Raw genomic sequence first — 19,221 nt, 5'->3', positions numbered from 1 at the left:
CGCCAGAAGCTAGTCCGCAGCCCCCCTGGTACCTTTTTTAGTGGCTGTGGTCCAGCGTGTCCTGGACGGCTGCCTTTGTGTTAGAAGAGCAACGCAGAATGCAGGAGCACGACCTTTGCACTTGCTGCCTGGTCCCATGCTGCTCTGTGATTGGCTGCAGTCAGTAAGTGACTGCAGCCAATCACAGAGCGGCGCGATCAGGCAGAATGGGCTTAGGATGAAGTTAAGAGTAATCTAAGGAAAAACTTTTTTATAGAAAGGGTGGTAGATGTGTGGAACAGTCTCTCGGAAGAGGTGATGGAAACAGAGACTGTGTCTGAATTCAAGAAGGCCTGGGATCTCTTCGAGAGAGGAAGCGATAATGGTTACTGTGGATAGCCAAGTGTTAAGAGCCTTAGCCAATAGGGAGAGGAGGAGATAATGGATGCTGTGGATGGGCAGACTGGATGGGCCATTTGGCCTTTATCTGCCATCATGTTACTATGTTTCTATAACTATAAATCTCTATGACATCACAGTGCAAGTGTTAAGAGCCTTAGCCAATAAGAAGAGGAGGAGACAATGGATGCTGTGGATGGGCAGACTGGATTGGCCATTTGGCCTTTATCTGCCATCAAGTTACTATGTTTCTATAACCATAAAGCTCTATGACATAGTGCAAGTGTTAAGAGCCTTAGCCAATAGGGAGAGGAGGAGACAATGGATGCTGTGGATGGGCAGACTGGATTGGCCATTTGGCCTTTATCTGCCATCATGTTTCTGTCCATTTCTAGCAACAGTCTGCTGGCTTTCTTTATTGTGAATATAGGCCATACCGCACACAGAATTATGGCTGAAAACCTGTGCCCAAATTGGTAAATTCTATATATGGTGCTTTGAGTTGTGCATGCAAATTTGGGTGCAGGCCCATTTTGCATGTGAAACTTAATTGAATAACAAGCCAATTAGTGTTGATGGCATCCTAACAAGCAATTAGTAATGCTAATTGGATTTAATTAAAAGTTGTATGCATAAATTTAGGTATGGGATCGGTGCCTAAATTTTACACACGAGTCTAAAAAGGGGGCTCAGAAATGGAAAGGTCATAGGCAGATTGGAGTTATTCGTAGAATTTGCACATATAATTCTAGAATAAGGGGGGTTACATACCTAATTAAGGTGTGAGGAATTGCACCACATTTGTCTGTGAAAATGGAAACACCTAAAGTTAGGCCCGATTTCTGGGTGTAAGAATTATTCTATAAACCGTGCTTAACTGGACTCGCCTAAAGTTAGACATGATTCCTGTTTGTAAGCACTATTCTGTAAACTGTGGCTGTTAGCCAATCAGTGATGTGGCAGAGGAAAGGTTCCGGCGGGGAAGGCCGTGAAGCAGCCTGTTCAGAGTGCTGCCGCCGCTGCCGCTTGGAGTGGAGGTATGTCGGTCTCGCAATGGGAGGGTCGACGGGGTTCTTCTGCATGGGGAGATGGGAGGGATGGAAAGATGCTGCTCGGGGGGGATGGGTGAGAGGGGAGGAAAGATGCTGCACATGGGGGGGTTGCGGAGAGAAAGCGCTGCCACTTGGTGAATTGGGCAACATTGTTGTCAGGGATGGAGTCAGGGACATTCAGAAAGGGCTTCGGGGGGTCGATCTAACTAGGGCTTATTTTCGGGGTAGGTCTTATTTTTGGGGGAAACACAGTAAATAATCTCAAAAGCAAATTACAACACTTTTCCACCTAATCACCCTGTTTTGTGATACATTTGTCCCAGCGTCCTACTAACTTCTTAATGTCATCAGAAAAGAGTGTTAACAACTATGAAAGTGCGGAAACATTTTGAAGAACCCTCGTTATAAGCATAAATACAATCCATGAAGCAAACTTGGAGATGGCAAATTGAATCCTAGTAATAGCACAAGCATGAAACAGTATTAGAAATATAACCATGTAACAGCACAAGAGTGCGTTAATATGACAAATGTCAACAGAATAGAAATGGTATCAAACAGCATGGAACTTGTTTCTTTCAGACCCATCAAAGGGTTAATCCTGCTTGCTCCTGTTTTAAAATATGCCAAGCGTTTCATCCCTAGTCTGAACGTTTTAACCTTTGCCCTGAAATGTGAATGGCTCTAAGTTTCCTTTTAGAGGCTGGTCCTTTCGTATGCAAGTGAATATTTAGTTAAACTCATTCTTGAGCATGTTGATTTAATTAGTCATGCAAATCCCTATAGAACAATGGAAATCTTGTGGCCCGGTTCAGAAGGGCATGGGTTACGCCAACATACCACTGCTTAAGATCTACAAAATACTTCGGGCTTAATGTTTAGTCATGGTTGGCGTAAGAAAAAGAGACTCGAACATCCCCAACGCGGTAGCGTGCATGCTGGGGCAAGTGCAAGCCCAGAAAAGTCATCTGCAAAATATAACCATGAAATCTTCTGAGCAGCCATGAAGAAGAATTAGCCGGCTGGTGCAGTCCTTCCGGCATTGCGTGCTGGCATCTGAGGTGTCGGATTCAAAGTGAGGACCCAAGTGGGCGCCCAGAGCTGCGTTTCCATATCTGCCATGCGTCAGAAAGCAGCTGTTAGTGCAGAGAGGGGGCTAAATAGTTAGACATAAGGATCTACCACTCCCCCTCCTCACTTTATGCTGTTCTGCTAAATCCAGTGATCTTGCGATGCCTCCACAAGTTATTCTTATTATGGTGAACGCAACACAGGGAAGTTAAGCATAGGAGACGCCGAAGGATGAAGTTATCAAGATCATGATATTCTACCATAGGGTCTCACTGGAATAAAATGTAACGAAACGTCAGCCATTTGGTTCAGTTGAAAACTCACCTAAAAATGAGTTTGTGGTCTTAATGGCTTTTTGAAAATTCATCAGTGCTATTCAACCCGGTCCCCAGGAACCACCTGGCCAGTCGGGTTTTCAGGATATCCGCAATGAATATGGATGATAGAGATTTTGAAAACCCAACTGGCCAGGTGGTCCCTGAGGACTGGGTTGAATACCACTGGATTAGACAACAATGTACACTCCGTCAAAAATTAGAAAGACTAGGGGACACTCGATGAAGCTAAAACCAATTGGAGGAAATTTTTTTTCACTCGGAGAATAGTTAAATTCTGGAACGCAATGCCAGAGGTTCTGGTAAGAGTGAATAGCGTAGCTGGTTTTAAGAAAAGTTTGGACACTTTCCTGGAGGAAAAGTCCATAGTCTGTTATTGAGAAAGACATGGGGGAAGCCACTGCTTGCCCTGGATCGGTAGCATGGAATGTTGCTACTCTTTGGGTTTTGGCCAGGTACTAGTGACCTGGGTTGGTCACCATGAGGATGGGCTACTGGGTGGACCATTGGTATGACCCAGTATGGATGTTGTTCTTATGTGTGCCGAGTATAAGACAATCAAGCCATTGTAACATCACTGATGAGGATGGCTCTGAGGCATTATGACATCACAGTCTCAGCTCTGGAATGTTGCTACTCATTGGGTTTTGGCCAGGTACTAGGGACCTGGATTGGCCAATATGAGAATGGGCTACTGGGTTTGATGGACCATTGGTCTGACCTAGTAAGGATATTCTTATTATAATATTCAATCACCAAGGTCAGCCGTTCTTCTTTTTAATAAAAATGGATATTTAGTGCCACTATGTGAACTGAAATAAGCAAGGAGTGTGCGGCCTTAGGGTCAAAACTGGTCAGCAGAAGGTAGATATTCAATAGTGACTAGAAGACATGTAGCGTAAATCAAGACACTTTATAGTATCTGTACTCATACAAAAAACAGAACCATAAAAGGAAGAGTACTGTGTACAATTCTGGAGACCACATCTTCAAAAATATATAAAGAGGGTGGAGTCAGTCCAGAGGGTGACTAGTAAAATGGTCACTGGTCTTTATCGTAATGCTAGGAGACTTCAACATGCCAGATGCAGATTGGAACACACTCTCCGCGACTACGGGTAGCAGCAAAAGAATATTAAACTCCATAAAAGGTGCACGCCTCAAGCAATTGGTATTGGAGCCCACCAGGGACCAGGCGTTACTAGACCTAGTCCTCACCAATGGAGATAGTGTCACGGAAGTCTCAGTAGGAGACACACTGGCCTTCAGCGACCATAATATGGTATGGCTCAACCTCAAGAAAGGATTCCCAAAAACAAATACAGCAACAAGAGTTCTCAACTTTAGAGGCGCAGACTTCAACCGCATGGCAGATTTCGTCCACCAGGAACTACATAAACAAGCATAAACTGACAATGTGGAGGATATGTGGTCGTCTCTGAAGTCCATCCTACACGAAGCAACAGACCGATACATAAAGACAGTAAGTAAACGCAGGAGAAACAAAAGACCCCAATGGTTCAGTAAAGAAATTTCAGACCTAGTTAAACAGAAAAAAGACGCATTTATCGCCTACAAACATTTAGGCAGAGAGGGGGCAAAAGAGGACTATCTAGACAGATCCAAAGCTGTCAAAACAGCAGTCAGAGAGGCCAAACTCCGAATGGAGGAAGAGCTAGCACGGAAAATCAAGAAAGGGGATAAATCTTTCTTCAGCTATATCAGGGACAGGAAAAGAAACAAAGATGGGATAGTACGCTTGAAGCAATCGGACGGTAACTTTGCTGAATCAGACTCTGAGAAGGCAGAATTACTAAACCAATACTTCTGCTCAGTGTTCACCCGCGAAGCGCCGGGAGCTGGTCCACAGCTTCAGACGGGAGATAACCGGAAAGACCCGTTTCACGATTTCGAATTTACGCCCAGTAGTGTCTACAACGAATTATCAAGGCTCAAAGTAAACAAAGCCATGGGACCGGATAACCTACACCCCAGAATGCTCAGGGAGTTAAGGGAAGTCCTGGCAGAACCATTATCTGTTCTTTTCAATCTTTCCCTAAGCACAGGAAGGGTCCCCTTGGACTGGAAAACCGCCAACGTAATCCCACTCCACAAAAAGGGCTGCAGGACAGAGACAGCAAACTACAGACCAGTGAGTCTCACGTCTATAGTGTGTAAACTCATGGAAACACTGATCAAACAGCATATTGACACAATCCTGGACGAAGAAAATCTCCGTGATCCACACCAACACGGGTTCACCCGGGGTAGATCCTGCCAATCTAATCTGATTAGCTTTTTTGACTGGGTTACTAGACAACTGGACGCCGGAGAGTCACTGGACGTGGTATATTTAGACTTAAGTAAAGCATTTGATAGCGTCCCTCATCGAAGATTACTCAACAAACTGAAATCGATAGGATTAGGAGACATTCTAACTACATGGGTTGGGGAGTGGCTGAGCGGCAGACTTCAGAAGGTGGTGGTAAACGGTACCCCATCCAAAGCGTCGGACGTGATCAGTGGAGTGCCGCAGGGATCGGTCCTGGGTCCGATTCTATTCAACTTATTCATAAGAGATATGACGCAAGGACTTAGAGGAAGGGTATCACTGTTCGCCGACGACGCCAAACTTTGCAACATAGTAGGCAGATGCTTATTACCTGATAATATGACACACGACCTACTGCTACTGGAACAATGGTCAAACACTTAGCAGCTAGGCTTGAATGCTAAAAAATGCAAGATAATGCACCTGGGCAAGAGAAACCCGTGTAGAACTTATGTACTAAATGGTGAGACCTTGGTTAGGACCACGGCGGAACGCAACCTAGGGGTGATCATTAGTGAGGACATGAAAGTTGCCATTCAAGTGGAGAAGGCTTCCTCCGGGGCAAGACAAATGATGGGGTGTATCCGCAGAAGTTTCGTCAGCAGGAGACCTGAAGTTATGATGCCGTTGTACAGAGCCATGGTGAGGCCTCACTTGGAGTACTGTGTTCAGTTTTGGAGACCACACTACAGAAAGGACGTGCTGAGGATCGAGTCGGTTCAGAGAATGGCCACCAGGATGGTAATGGGGCTCAAGGATCTCACGTATGAAGAAAGACTAAAGAAATTGCGGCTGTACTCACTTGAGGAAAGAAGAGAACGGGGAGATATGATTGAAACGTATAAGTACATCACGGGATGCATCGAGTCAGAAGATGATATCTTCGGGCTAGTGGGACCCTCGACCACCAGAGGGCATCCGCTGAAAATCAGGGGAGGGAAGTTTCATTGCGACTCCAGGAAGTACTTCTTCACCGAAAGAGTGGTGGATCACTGGAACAGACTCCCACTCCAGGTGATAAAGGCCAGCAGCGTGACGGATTTTAAGAAAAAATGGGATACTCACGTGGGATCTTTAAGGGAGTAAATTCAGGGGGGGGGGATACCTGGAATGGGCAGACTTGGTGGGCTATAGCCCTTTTCTGCCGCTTTTTTCTATGTTTCTATGTTTCTAAGTGTATGGGGACAGACTTATTGTCTCAGTATGTATACTTTGGAAGAAAGGTGGGAGAGGGAAATATGTTTAGATATCATTTAAAATTCTGAGAAGATTAAATTGCAGAACTTCAAAATACAAAATATAGCAGATGGCCAAATGCGCAAATATACGTAATTCTCTAATCATCCCAATTAACTGAAAGTCCTAAGATCCCCACGCCTTCTCCTCCTTACCTCCATGGCATAAAATATCCAGGAGTCTCTCTCGGGTGACAGGAAGCTCTGGATTGAGGGACATAGGATGAAAGTGAAAGGGGACAGATTCAGGAATATTCTGAGGAAATACTTCTTCATGGAAATGGTGGTGAAAGCGTGGAACGGTTTCTGGTGGAGACAAGCAATTAGGGTTACCAGACATGCTCTCTTTTTAGAGAACTATCCGGCTGCCCAGATGAACTTTCAAAAACCTGGCAGTTTGTCTGGGTTTTAGAAAGCCCCAATGAGCTCCGGCCGCATCTGCAGGACCTCTGAGCATGCGCGGATGACATCACACAAATCCGCATATGCTCCAGGCCCTCCTGCTATTCCTCTGGCTCCAAGCCCCGCCTGTGGAAAATGACAGGCCTTTCCCACCCTGGTGCACCATGTGATGCAACTTTCTCTGTATCCTATGTGATGTATGGGGAGGGGCCTAAGGCTCCTCCCTCTGCATACTCTAAGCAAATCAGGCCCTTAGGCCTCTCCCCATGTATCACATGGGATACATGGGGAAGATCCTAAGGCCCTGATTTGCTCAGATGTCAGACCTTGGACCCCTTCCTATGAATCACATGGGATAGAAGGAGGAGCCTAAGGCCTTGATTGGCTCAGATGCCTAAGGACCTTAGACTCCTCCCTGCAAATTTGACATGTGCTACATATGAGAGAAGCAACTTTCCCTGTTTCACCAGAAGGATTCTTTCCAAGCCTTTTGGGCTCTGCTACATTGAATGAGTTAACCACAAACACGGTTTTCAGTTGCTCTAATAAAGCTGACGCGCACCCATGCTGAATGTGCATAATGCCTTATTTTTAAAGGACAAATGCAATTTGGATGACTCGGAAAGGTTGGCTAAAATTGAAATACTCCCTGCAGTGTGCTGGATTGAAATGTAGTGCTCTGAAGTAGAAAACAAGCTTTTAATATACAGCTATTTTTTCATTGTGAGATGCCACAATTTGGTGAGCCTAAATTTGGTTGCATCTTTTGCTATAGGGAAAAGCTGAACTTTTAAAAATGAAGAGATCAATATTCAAAGGGATTTGGTTAAACCCCGCTGAGCTGGCTGACCCCCATCATTCAGCGATACTTCACCAGGTAGTGCTAATTGGTCGTTCTCTAACCGGCTAGGCTAGGGACAGTCTGAGGGTGGAGTTTAGGTGATTAGCCAGTTAGCGGCGATATTTAAACCAGCTAAGTGTGCACATCAGTGACATGTGGTCAGGACCTTCAGGGGATTCGCCCCACTCCTTGGAGGCCCTGAGGGTACTGCTCTGAATTTGATTGGTTGAACAGGCAACAGGTAGATGCTGCTCAGCCAGTCAGATTCAGAGCAGTAGTGAACAGGGCCTTCAGGGGGTTCAGAGAATCCCCAGCCCAAGAGCCCTGCTTCTTTTTTTGGGGGGAGGGGTGGTGCTTTTTGTTTGTTGCAGTTTGACTGGTTGAGCAGGCTGCTGACTCAACAAATCAAACTGCATCAAGCAAAAAGTAAACAACCCCCCCACCCCCCTCCCCCAGGGCTGTAGAGCTGGGGATTCACTGAATCCCCTGAATCCCTCACTGTATGCCACTGGTGCACATAAAGTTAGGGAAGCAAAAAGGCTGTCCTGATTTTATGCACTGAGTTAACCGAGTATTAATTATTGTAATACACTTGGCAGAAGCTGTATTGTATCTTATTTTTGTTGTGTCTGCTATTTGATTATGTCTGCTTCTTTGTCTTGTTCAATCTAACCTGTGATATTTTAAATTATATTTATATATGATGTTTTTTACATATGTTACTTTGGAAACGGCCTAGAATTGTAGGGTAGTGCAGTTCAGAAACGTTTTAATAAAATAAAAATATCAGTTGGTACCTGGTTAACTTCCAGCTGTCTGCATATACCTAGATATTCAATGCTGGAAGTCGCACATGCCCCAACTTTGAATACACAGGAGTTAGTTCAGCCTGTGGGTTATGAACTGCCTACCACAGTAACATGGGAGATTTTTGCCTCAACCAAGGAGGGAACCCAACTTGCACCAAAACAGTCATCTGGACATGGGAAGTAAAAAAATGGCTGAACAAAATAATGAGTGGGGGGGGGAGAGTGGGAGTTATGGGCAACTTGGGTATATAATACAAACATTAATAAAATGTAATCCAAAGTGACACAATTGTATGTTAACAATGATACATAACAAATAAACAACTAGGATATAAAATGAAATGAAAAAACCCAAAATAGAGGTGGTAAGAATAATCAAAACAAGGACTATAGCCTTAAAAACATATAATCAAATGCAATGATGTAAAAACACAGAAGCAGAAGCATTGGTGCCAATGAAAAATTGTTAAGCCTTTCCAGAAATTTCTTGAAGAATCTTTTAAATTGGTGCCAAGTGTGGGGGTGGGAGGGGGTGTCTATGTTTCTAATTCTCTGAAGATAAGCACTTTACTGAGTGATACAAACATCACAAAATCACTCCAGGATAATTAAACCGTTCGTGTGTGCTACCACTTTACACAAATGGAGTTCAAAGCAACTGCTTCATTGACAGCAGTGCAACTTGGAACGTGTTGGAATGATGGAGATGGGCTCAGACTATATCACCAACTGCATGGAATGAATGAAAATTTAGATAAGATGAAGCTTGTCACATTCATAGTATAATATCTTGATTCACTCATGGAGTTTTCTGTGTGGTAATGGTGCAAGCAAAATTAAATTGCTTTCATAATGGGGTTACATATCTAAGGAGGTTATTCAAATTGGAATGTAATAAGGCATTAGATTTAATTGCCAGGGCTCAAGGTTTTTTTTCATATATTCTGTACTGATTTCCATAAATAAATGATAACTAACTGAATTCATAGTATAACGTAACAAATTCACGTATACACGACAATAACCTCTCAGTTCAACACGGATCAAGAGACTGTTCAAGCACAGTATATTTTAATCACATTCAGAAGAATTTGTCAAATAAGTAGGTCTTTAGCATTTTTCCAAAGGAAAGATAGGAGTTAGAGTTTATCAGGACAGAAAAGGGTTTATCCTATGATCCAGCTTGAAAATATAAAATTCTATGAAAAAATCTTTTGTATATGCAACCTTTTACAGTACAAAATGCCGAGAAAAAACATTTTCTGTCAGTAAATTTAAAGTGATCAATAATATAATCGGGTATAAGGCCAAACATTGTCTTGTAACAGGTACAACCCAACTTAAATAATATTCTTGCCTCTACTGGGAGCCAATGTAGCGTCCGATAGAATTTAGTTATTTTTTTCAAACTGAAAATCAACCGAACAGCCGTGGTCTGGATGATCTGCAACCTTTTGATATTCTTTTTACTGGAGGCCAGATAAATGATGTTACCATAATCCAGGGAACTCAAAATCAGTGATTGTACCAGTAGTCTAAATGAGGAAGGATCAAAATATGCCCTAATCAATCGCAATTTCATAGCATAAAATAAGTTTCCCTAACTAATGCATTAATTTGAGCATCGAGTGATAGATTTTGGTCTAAATAAACCCCTAAAATTTTTATAACTGGCATAATAGATTATGTAATACTGTTCAACTGTATAGTGTTCTCTGTGATCTTATTGGAAAGTGAAACCAGGAAGATTTTAGTTTTGTCTGGGTTGAGTTTGAGTAAGATCCTTCTTCCAGGAGTCCACTGTCTGGATTACAGAAGAGTTAAATTGTAGAGTGTCTGCTGATAATGATAGAATCAGGACTAAAATTGTTATGTCGTCCACTTAACTATAGTGTATGATTTTAAAGGAAGCTAATAGAGTTCCTAAAGAAGCTAGATAAAGATTAAACAGTGTTGGAGAAAGAGGTGATTGATCCCTGTGGCACTCCACATGTAGTTTCCCATTTAAATGAATAGTTTTCAACTTTATGAACCTGATAGGTACGAGTCTCTAGGAAACCCTTAAACCATAGGCAAACATGTCCTGATATTCCTAGAGCATCCAGACATCTCAGTAAGGTCTCGTGATCAACTAGATTGAACGCAATGCTAAGATCAAACTGAAGAACTAGTATGTTGGTGTACTCAGAGGTTCAAAGGTTAGATCAAGTTTTCGAGTTTCATTGTAAAATTTGATTAATCGCTTAATCTTACTTCTAAGCGATGTACAAAAAATAGAAGTTTAAAACATTCATGGTGGTATAATATAGAAGACATGAATTTAACATACAAGACGTACAGTGCCAATGGGGAAGAGAGGTAAGAAATACAATATGAGATGGGAAAAACATAAGGTAGAGTTTTGAGAAATGAAGAGGAGAAAGAAAAAGAAGAAGAAAAAGGTTATAGAATGGAGATAAGGTTAGTTGGAAGCTTGTCCTTGCTTAAGGAATCAGAGATCGAGGGTTTTAAGCTTATCCTAGCTTAAAGAGTCAAAGATTGAAAGCATCCTTAAAAAGAAAGCATTTTGGATTGCTATAGCTGAGCACCTATTTGAGGGCTTCTCAACCCAGTCCTCAGGGTACACCAAGTCCCATTGGGTTTTTAGGATATCCACAATGAATATGCATGAGACAGATTGGCATGCGCTGCCTTCTTGGTATGCCGATCTATCTCATGCATATTCATTGTGGATATCCAGAAAACTCGAAGGAACCTGTTGTGCCCTGGAACTAGGGGGGGGGGGGAGGAGAGGGTTACCCATTCCATCCCCCACCCTACTGGTACCTATGTTAAGAGAGAAAAAAATTTCAAAGCGCCAGTAAGCGCCTCCAGAGGCACAATTCACGTCAAAGGTAGACACCGGAAATACAGGCCTTGAAAAACCAGGACCTACATTTCCGGCACCTACCATGCCAGAGTCACGATTCTCTAAATGGCACGGTGGTGTGATTGACAGGCAATCGGCGGCTGCTTTTAAGGTGGCTGCCACCAACGGCGCCATTTAGAGAATCTAGGCTTTAGCGGCTAGTTGTTAGCTAGAGATATTCAGCGGGAGATAACCGGTTATCTTCTGCTGAATATCTACGGTTAGGTGGTAAAATACAATTTAACTGGCAGCAAGAAGTCATCCCTGGCCAGATAAATAGTTTTGAATATCAGCCAGATGACAGACTGAAGGTCCATATTAGAGAATGACACGGTGAAAAAATTGGTCCCCGTCACCGCCTCGTCCCCGTCTCACCATCCCCGTCACCGCCTCGTCCCCGTCTCACCATCCCCGTCACCGCCCCGTCCCCGTCTCACCATCCTCTTCACCGCCCCGTCACCGCCACTGCCACCCCATTCACCGCCCCGTCACCGCCACTGCAATCCCATTCACTTTTCTTTATTTACGTATAAAGGAAACATTCTTTAAAACTTTAAAACTTAGTTAAATATTAGTTAATAACTATACAAAAACAAAACACGCAGAGAAAAAATTAATCAATATAAATTCTCAAAACTGACACATTTTGATCACTAAATTTAAAATAGTTATTTTTCATACAGTTTTTCAATCACTAATCTTCCACCACCCCTGGGGCTAGCAATGCAAAAACAAACACGACATGTACTTTAAATGCTTACAATGTTAGCCTATATGGTAATTAGACGCGGCCGCTGTACCTAATCGCGGCAAAGATCTCCCTGCCGTGATTAGCATAGTGACCGCGGCTACGGCTGCAAGTCTCCCCTCCCCCCAGCGATCACGGCAGGAGGGCACCCAACCCCTCCTGTAGAACCCCCCAACGGCCCTCCTGACAATCGCAGCAGAAGGGTACCCAACCCCTCCTGCCGGTCCTCCCAATGGCCTCCCCTAAGATCGCCGGCAGGAGGGTACCCAACCCCTCCTGCTGGACCCCCCCCCCCAACGAACCCTCCCACCCCGGAACCCCCTTAGTCTTACTTTCCAAGTTGGACCGGACGGCTCCTCACACGTATGGCCAGCAGGCTTGCCTCCGTCCAAATGAGGCGGGCCCGCCCCTACCCTGCCCAACCCACAGGATCCTAGGGCCTGATTGGTCTAGGCACCTAAAGCCACTCCCGCTATAGGAGGGGCCTTAGGTGCTTGGGCCAATCAGGCCCTAGGATCCTGTGGGTTAGGCAGGGGAGGGGAGGGGCGGGCCCGCCTCATTTGGATGGAGGCAGGCCTGCTGGCCAGACGAGCGAGGAGCTGTCCGGTCCAACTTGGAAAGTAAGACTAAGGGGGTTCTGGGGTGGGAGGGTTCGTTGGGGGGGGGTCCAGCAGGAGGGGTTGGGTACCCTCCTGCCGGCGATCTTAGGGGAGGCCATTGGGAGGACCGGCAGGAGGGGTTGGGTACCCTTCTGCTGCGATTGGCAGGAAGGGTTGATCTGACAAATGAGGAGCACGGTGAAACACAGGTAAATAGCGGTTCCTAGAAGGGGGTACATTGGCCCGCGGGGACAAACCTGTTCACCGTTTCCGCGGTCGGTGAATGGCCTTGTCCCCGTCACCGCAGCGACTGCTAGTTTTCTTCCCCGTTTTCGGCGGTGACCCGCGGCTTAAATGCGGTGGCCGCGGGTAAACCGTCACCGTGTCATTCTCTAGTCCATATCCTGTTTCCAACAGTGGCAGGAACCCATAGAGTAGCAACATTCCAGAGCTCCTATTGTGATCTCATAATGCCTCATTCCACCAATGCCTAAGAGCCAAACTCATCAGTGATGTCACAATGGTTTGATTGTCCTATACTTGGCTCATGTTAGAACATAAGAATTGTCATAATGGTAAAGACCAAAGGTTCTTCAAACCCAGTTTCCCACACTGGTCAATCCAGGTCACACGTACCCGGCAACATCCTAAAGAGCAAACCAGCTTTGATGCTGCTTATCCTAGGAATAAGCAGTGGATTTCCCCAAGTCCATAGTTTCTATACTTCTGATTAAATGTATTTGAGCTAGGTGATCATTTCTTTCCTTGGATGAGACACTTCCTGGGAAGTCCTGTGTTGCTGGCTGCAGAAAGCAATGGCAGAGCTCCGCAGCCTCTGCCAAGAATGTCATGGCCATGTGGTCAGCCTCGGTTGCCAAAATCTTGGGAACAGCTACAGTACGTACCTTCATCACCAGCAGAACGTTCTCCTAGTACAGACATCGAGAGGGTCGTTGGAAAGCAGAGGGCCGAGGCTTTCAAAAGACATTTCTTACGCCTGCTTCATGTTATACCTGCTCTGAGGCAGATGGAAGTTTGGGCGTGTGAATACCGATAAAAAAAATATGTGCCTTTGTTTATCTGCTCGCCTTTAACTCCTTCTGTTGGCTTAAATTTTCTGCTAGAGGCTGGATCATCAGCGGTGCATCTTGGGGTCCTTTCCTTAAGGTGTGCTAAAGATTAGCACATGCCAAATGGATGCGTTAGCATTTAGCACGCATTAATAAAAGGACCCCTTTATGAAGTTCCATATTTCATTTCCACTGTCGTAAGAATCTCATGCACTTTAGGGGTCGTCGATCTCTGCTTCTTTTTTGTTTTCATTAAATGTATAATTCAATTTCATTAATGTAACTTCTTTTAACCAATATACCTTCTGTTAACTTTGGTCTTTATGAACTTTACTTATCTGATATCATCGAGTGCAGTAGCGTAGTGAAGGGGGGAGAGGCGGTCCACCCCAGGCACCATTTTGGTGCGACCTCCTTTCCACCCTTGCCCCCCACTGCCGTGTGTGCGCGCGCGCTGCTTCCCTTCCCCCATACCTCTGTAACGTTCCTGGCGTGAGCAGCGACCCCCCCCAACCTGCTGTCATGCCAGCGTCGGCTCTTCCTCTGACATCACCCGCACCTAGGAAGTGACATCAAAGAAAGAGGTGACACTGGCACGACAGGTTGGGGGGGGTTGCTGCTCGCGCCAGGAACGTTACAGAGGTACGGGGGAAGGGAGGGCTCAGGGAAAGAGCATGTGGAGGTGGGGGGGGGCAGGGGAGGGGCACCACCACCACGGGCACCTACCGCCCTCACTATGCGACTGATCGGGTGGGGATACAATCCATGCCCGCTTGTTTGGCCTTTTGGTTTTTTCACGACATCCCCCTTTATTTCTGCGGCTAGTCCTCCCGATACTTACTTCTCCATCAAGATTTTATTTATATGTTCATAAGTACTATTCCACTCTCCACTCCATCCATTCGTTACATCTCTCCTTCTCTTTGCAATTCCCTAACGATTGAACTTCGTAGTGAACGTTCATACCTCAAATTTAAATCTGTGTTTAAAAACCCATCTTTTTTTTCCTTAACCTTACTCTGGACTGGTTTTAGCCTACCATCCTATTTTAAAGATTGCAGTTGCTTTCTGGGTTTAATTGATTTTAATTGTCAACCACTCTGATTGCTCATTGGAAGGGGGGGGGGAGAGTATATTAAGAGATAGAATAAACGATAAACACCAACATGGGGTTATTTTAGAAAGGGACAGATTCTTCAGACTGTGGGAAACCACAGGTACTAGGGGTCACTCAGAGAAACTGAAAGGGGACAAGTTTAAAACAAATGCTAGGAAGTTCTTTTTTACCCAGAGGGTGGTGGACACATGGAACGCGCTTCCGTAGGTTGTGATAGGCCAGAACACAGTACAGGGGTTCAAGGAAGGTTTGGATAGGTTCCTAAAGGTTAAGGGGATTGAGGGGTACAGATAGAAGTAGAGGTAGGTTATAAAAATGGTCAGGAACTACTTCACAGGTCATGGACCTGATGGGCCGCCGCGGGAGCAGACCGCTGGGCGCGATGGATCTCTGGGCTGACCCAGTGGAGGCAACTTCTTATGTTCTAAATTGGAATTGAGGCCTCTGGATCCAGGATGTCTCGAGTTCTGCTAGTATTTTAAAACAGGATCTGTGAAGGTAAGAGCGTCTTGGCAAAATATGTGGATAATTTCCTAAAAGAGAAATCCATAAGCCATTATTGAGATGATTTGGGGAACTCCACTGCTTATTCCTAGGATAAGCAGCACAAAATTTGTTTTACTACTTGGGATCTAGTTAGGTACTTGGAACCTGGGGTTGGCCACTGTTGGACCACGGGAGTCAGCCCAGCTATCTCCCAGGGTCCCTTGGTGCCTAAATTGTGGTGCTCGGTTCTAGAATGGCCCTCTTAATTTTTGAGGCCCACCCTAGTCTAGGGTTACCAGATTTCCTCTTTAAAAAAACAGAGGACACTGGCCACGCCCCATTCCACTATCCATTCCTGCCCCATTCTGCTCCTAGCCCCGCCCTCGCATGAACCTCTTATCTCCTTCCCTGAACTCGGGGCTGCATCTGGAGGGCCTCTGTGCATGCTTGGATGGCAACACGATGACATCACACGCATGCGTACATGTGTGTGATGTCATCACATCGATGGCCGGGTCCCCAAACTCAGAGCCTTCCAAAACCTGAACAAACTGGCAGGTTTTGGAAATCCCTAAAAGAGGACACGTCCGGGTTTTCTCGGATATCGGGAAGCCCTACCCTAGCCCTACTTAAAACAAAGAGAGACCACGCCTCCTTGCTAAATGTAATATTTGTAGTTGGATTTGATTGTTTTAATAGGTTTTATTATTTTATGGGTTTTATATTGTAAACCACTTAGATGTTAAGTGGGTAATAAGTCTCAGACATATATATTCCAGCTTTGTAAAATTAGGATTTAGACTTAGGCAATATACATGTCGAAATACCCTTATGCGCACATCTGAAACCCAAATAGTGCTTCTAAAATCAGTACCATATTGCATGAAAACAGATACTAGATTTATTTATTCACATCAGTGCATATTCCGCCCTTATGGCTTGGGGCCAATCTCAGCGGCTCCAGCAGCCAAAATTCCTTCCATGCTCGGCAGTAGTGTCCCCAAGACACAGCCTCCAGCCCCCGACTATGCTTTCTAAGCACATGTTTTTATACACGTACCTTGCAAACCCCTGGGGTAATTGTATAAGCATCTTCCTCTGCATGTAGCATGGGCTCATGTTATATTTCACTTTCCTGATGTCATCAGCTCAGGAACGGAGGAAAGGAAGCATGCTTCGACTTTTGATGGCTGCTTAAAGTAAGGGCAGGAAGCCAAAAATCCATCAGGCACCCCACTGTCTCATTTGAGTGACTTCCAAAATATTTACACCAACTCCATAATAATCAATGAGTGAAAGGAGTAATTACAGGAAAAGTAGAAATCAATAATTTTGCTTGAGAAAACACTAAAGTTTACAGAAGCTGTTCTATAGATGTTGGGGGAAACCAGCCGTGTATTAATAAGACAGCATCCAGAATGAAGCATTGTTTTATCCCCCATTGCCTTGCATAACATGTACACCATGGAGAGAAAATCAGACATGCGATGGAAGTGAGCAGAATGACAGCCCTGCGTGAATCATCCGAGATTTCTGCAGCTCCAGGAATACACAGTCATATGACTTTGTGTTCGAGAAGATGAGAAGCGGACATAGAGAAAACCTTTTGCGTACTTCTAGTGTAGTGTGCAAATGAGTACGTGAAAAATGATATAAAAAGATAGAGGAAATTAAGGAAAACCTAAAGGCAGATTAGAATAATCTGATGAGATTCTAGTCTTTAAGGTAGGGTGACCAGATTTCCAAAACCCAGCAATTTGTCCAGGTTTTGGAAAGCCTCGAGCTCGACGCCACGTCTGGGGGGGGGGGGGAGCCTCCGAGCATGTGCACTATGATCTCACTATCCTGCTGCGGAACCTAGGCTCCCTCCAACTATTCCGAAAACAACTGAAAACCTGGCTTTTCTCTAACATCTAATCATCTCCTCCCCTGTCCACATCCTCCTCTATTCATATGCTCCTGTAAAGCTTTCTCCTCTCTTTCCTTTATTTTTAAACTTTGTAAACCGTGTCGAGCTCCACTTCCGTGGAGATGATGCGGTATATAAACCTAAGGCTTAGTTTAGTTTAGTTTAGGAGCCTCCGAGCATGTGAGGGCGCAACGTCATTTGCGTCACAGCCACACATGGTCGGAGGCCCTCCAGACACGGACCCAGGCCCGGAGAAGAAGAGATGAGGTTTGTGGGCGTGTGGCTGGGAGGCAGAACAAGACTGGGCCATGTGTCCCCGATTTTTTTTATTTTTGAAACCCTCTATAAAAGGCTATATATTTTATTTTGGTAACCCCATATAAAAGGCTTCTTCTGTGGACTGACTCGTTATCAGCGACATTGCATGGGAAAATTTATCAACTATCTAAAATAAGGAAAGATTGTTAACATTTTTTTTAGGACCTGATAGATAAGAAGGACAGTTTTTCAAAGCAATTAACTTGAGTATTTTCCAAAGTAGATTTGTCTGAAAATTGTCTGCGTTTCTTGTGGATGAAAGTACCCACAGCAGAAATGTCCTCACGGATGAGATTGGGCTAGACAATGGTACTACCTACATAATTTCTGAATTTTTTAAACTACACCCAGCGCGGCTGTTACTGAGCTGCGTTAAGCCGTAACGTGTGCTTACTGTAGCTTAGAAAGACACTACCGTAGGACATGCTAAGACATAGAGTTACCAGATTTTACAGCTGCAAATTCTGGACCGATGGCCCCGCCCCGCCCTGTTTCAAACTTCCTACGCGATGCGATTTGAGGAGGCTTTTCAAAATCCAGACAAAGTGCTGAGTTTTGAAAAGCCATCCGGACTCCCGGCATGTCCTGAAAAGGAGGACACGTCCAAGTTTCATTAAATTTTGTTATGTACGCAATATCAAATGCTTCAATGCGTATAACATTTTTAAAAATTGGGGGGGCAAAACAAAACTCTTTTAAACAATTACATACAAATTCTCTACATTCTAATGCATGACTGGTATGGAAGGTGAAGGGGATGAACTACAATCTTTAAAGAAAAAAAGGAAACATTTAGGGGGGAAACACATACGGTGGGTAACACAAAAAAAAAAGATAAATTTATAATCTACGCGTAAATGTGATTATGATCTAAGAAATTTGGCGATTTGTAAATTATGTTGTCTATTTTTCAAATGCGTCCTTGAACAAGAAACGTTTTAAGGAACGCTTGAATTTTTCCTAAAGAGGATTCATTACGAAAATATATTGGTAGATCATTCCAAAGCTGGGAGCGCTATGACCGAGAAAATAGTAGATCTCCTGGTCCCTATTATTTTGATCTAAGTGCCCTGGATGGAGAATACGGTATCGAGAGACGATGCAGAAAAAATCGGAGCACGAGTTTGTTGAATTTTAAAAGTTAACAGTAAAATTTTAAAGGTTATTCTATGTGTGATTGGTAACCAATGAGCTGCTTGTAGAAGTGGTGAAACGTGATCGTATTTTTTTTTTTTTTTTTTTGAATTAGTAATAATTTTTATTGCTGAGTTTTGTATTATCTGTAATCTTCTCATTTCTTTTTGAGTTATGCCCTGAAATAGGGTGTTACAATAGTCAAGCCTAGAAATGATTAATGAATGTATTAGAATGTTAAGGGCCTCGGGTTTTAAAACTTTGGATAAGGATCTAATGAGACGTAACTTATAAAAACAATTTTTAACCACTGAACTAATCTGGTCATGATAGGAACGTTCCTGATCTTGTGTTACTGCCAATATTTTTGTTGTAGTTACTATTTGAAGAGGGATATTGTCCAGGAGAATCTGTGAGGACAATTTAAGATCATTTTTCCATGGGAAAAACATTACGGAAGATTTTGTTGCGTTCAGT

At 44.1% G+C, this 19,221-nt stretch overlaps 1 protein-coding gene across 2 annotated transcripts in view; it reads left to right on the top strand.

The window, feature by feature from the left end:
• PRICKLE2 (prickle planar cell polarity protein 2) overlaps positions 1-19,221 on the top strand; it is a 94,405-nt gene that overhangs the window by 25,599 nt on the left and 49,585 nt on the right. The window contains exon 3 of one of the 2 annotated variants that reach the window (XM_033926593.1): positions 7,581-7,682. The exons of the other annotated variant lie outside the window; for it this stretch is intronic. Within the exon in view, the coding sequence (XP_033782484.1) occupies positions 7,581-7,682 (102 nt within the window). The remainder of the gene's footprint in view (positions 1-7,580; positions 7,683-19,221) is intronic. 2 annotated transcript variants of the gene reach the window in all.

This window comes from Geotrypetes seraphini, chromosome 17, assembly GCF_902459505.1.
Source record: "Geotrypetes seraphini chromosome 17, aGeoSer1.1, whole genome shotgun sequence".
NCBI lineage: Eukaryota > Metazoa > Chordata > Amphibia > Gymnophiona > Dermophiidae > Geotrypetes > Geotrypetes seraphini.
This window is presented reverse-complemented; position numbering and strand designations above follow the sequence as displayed.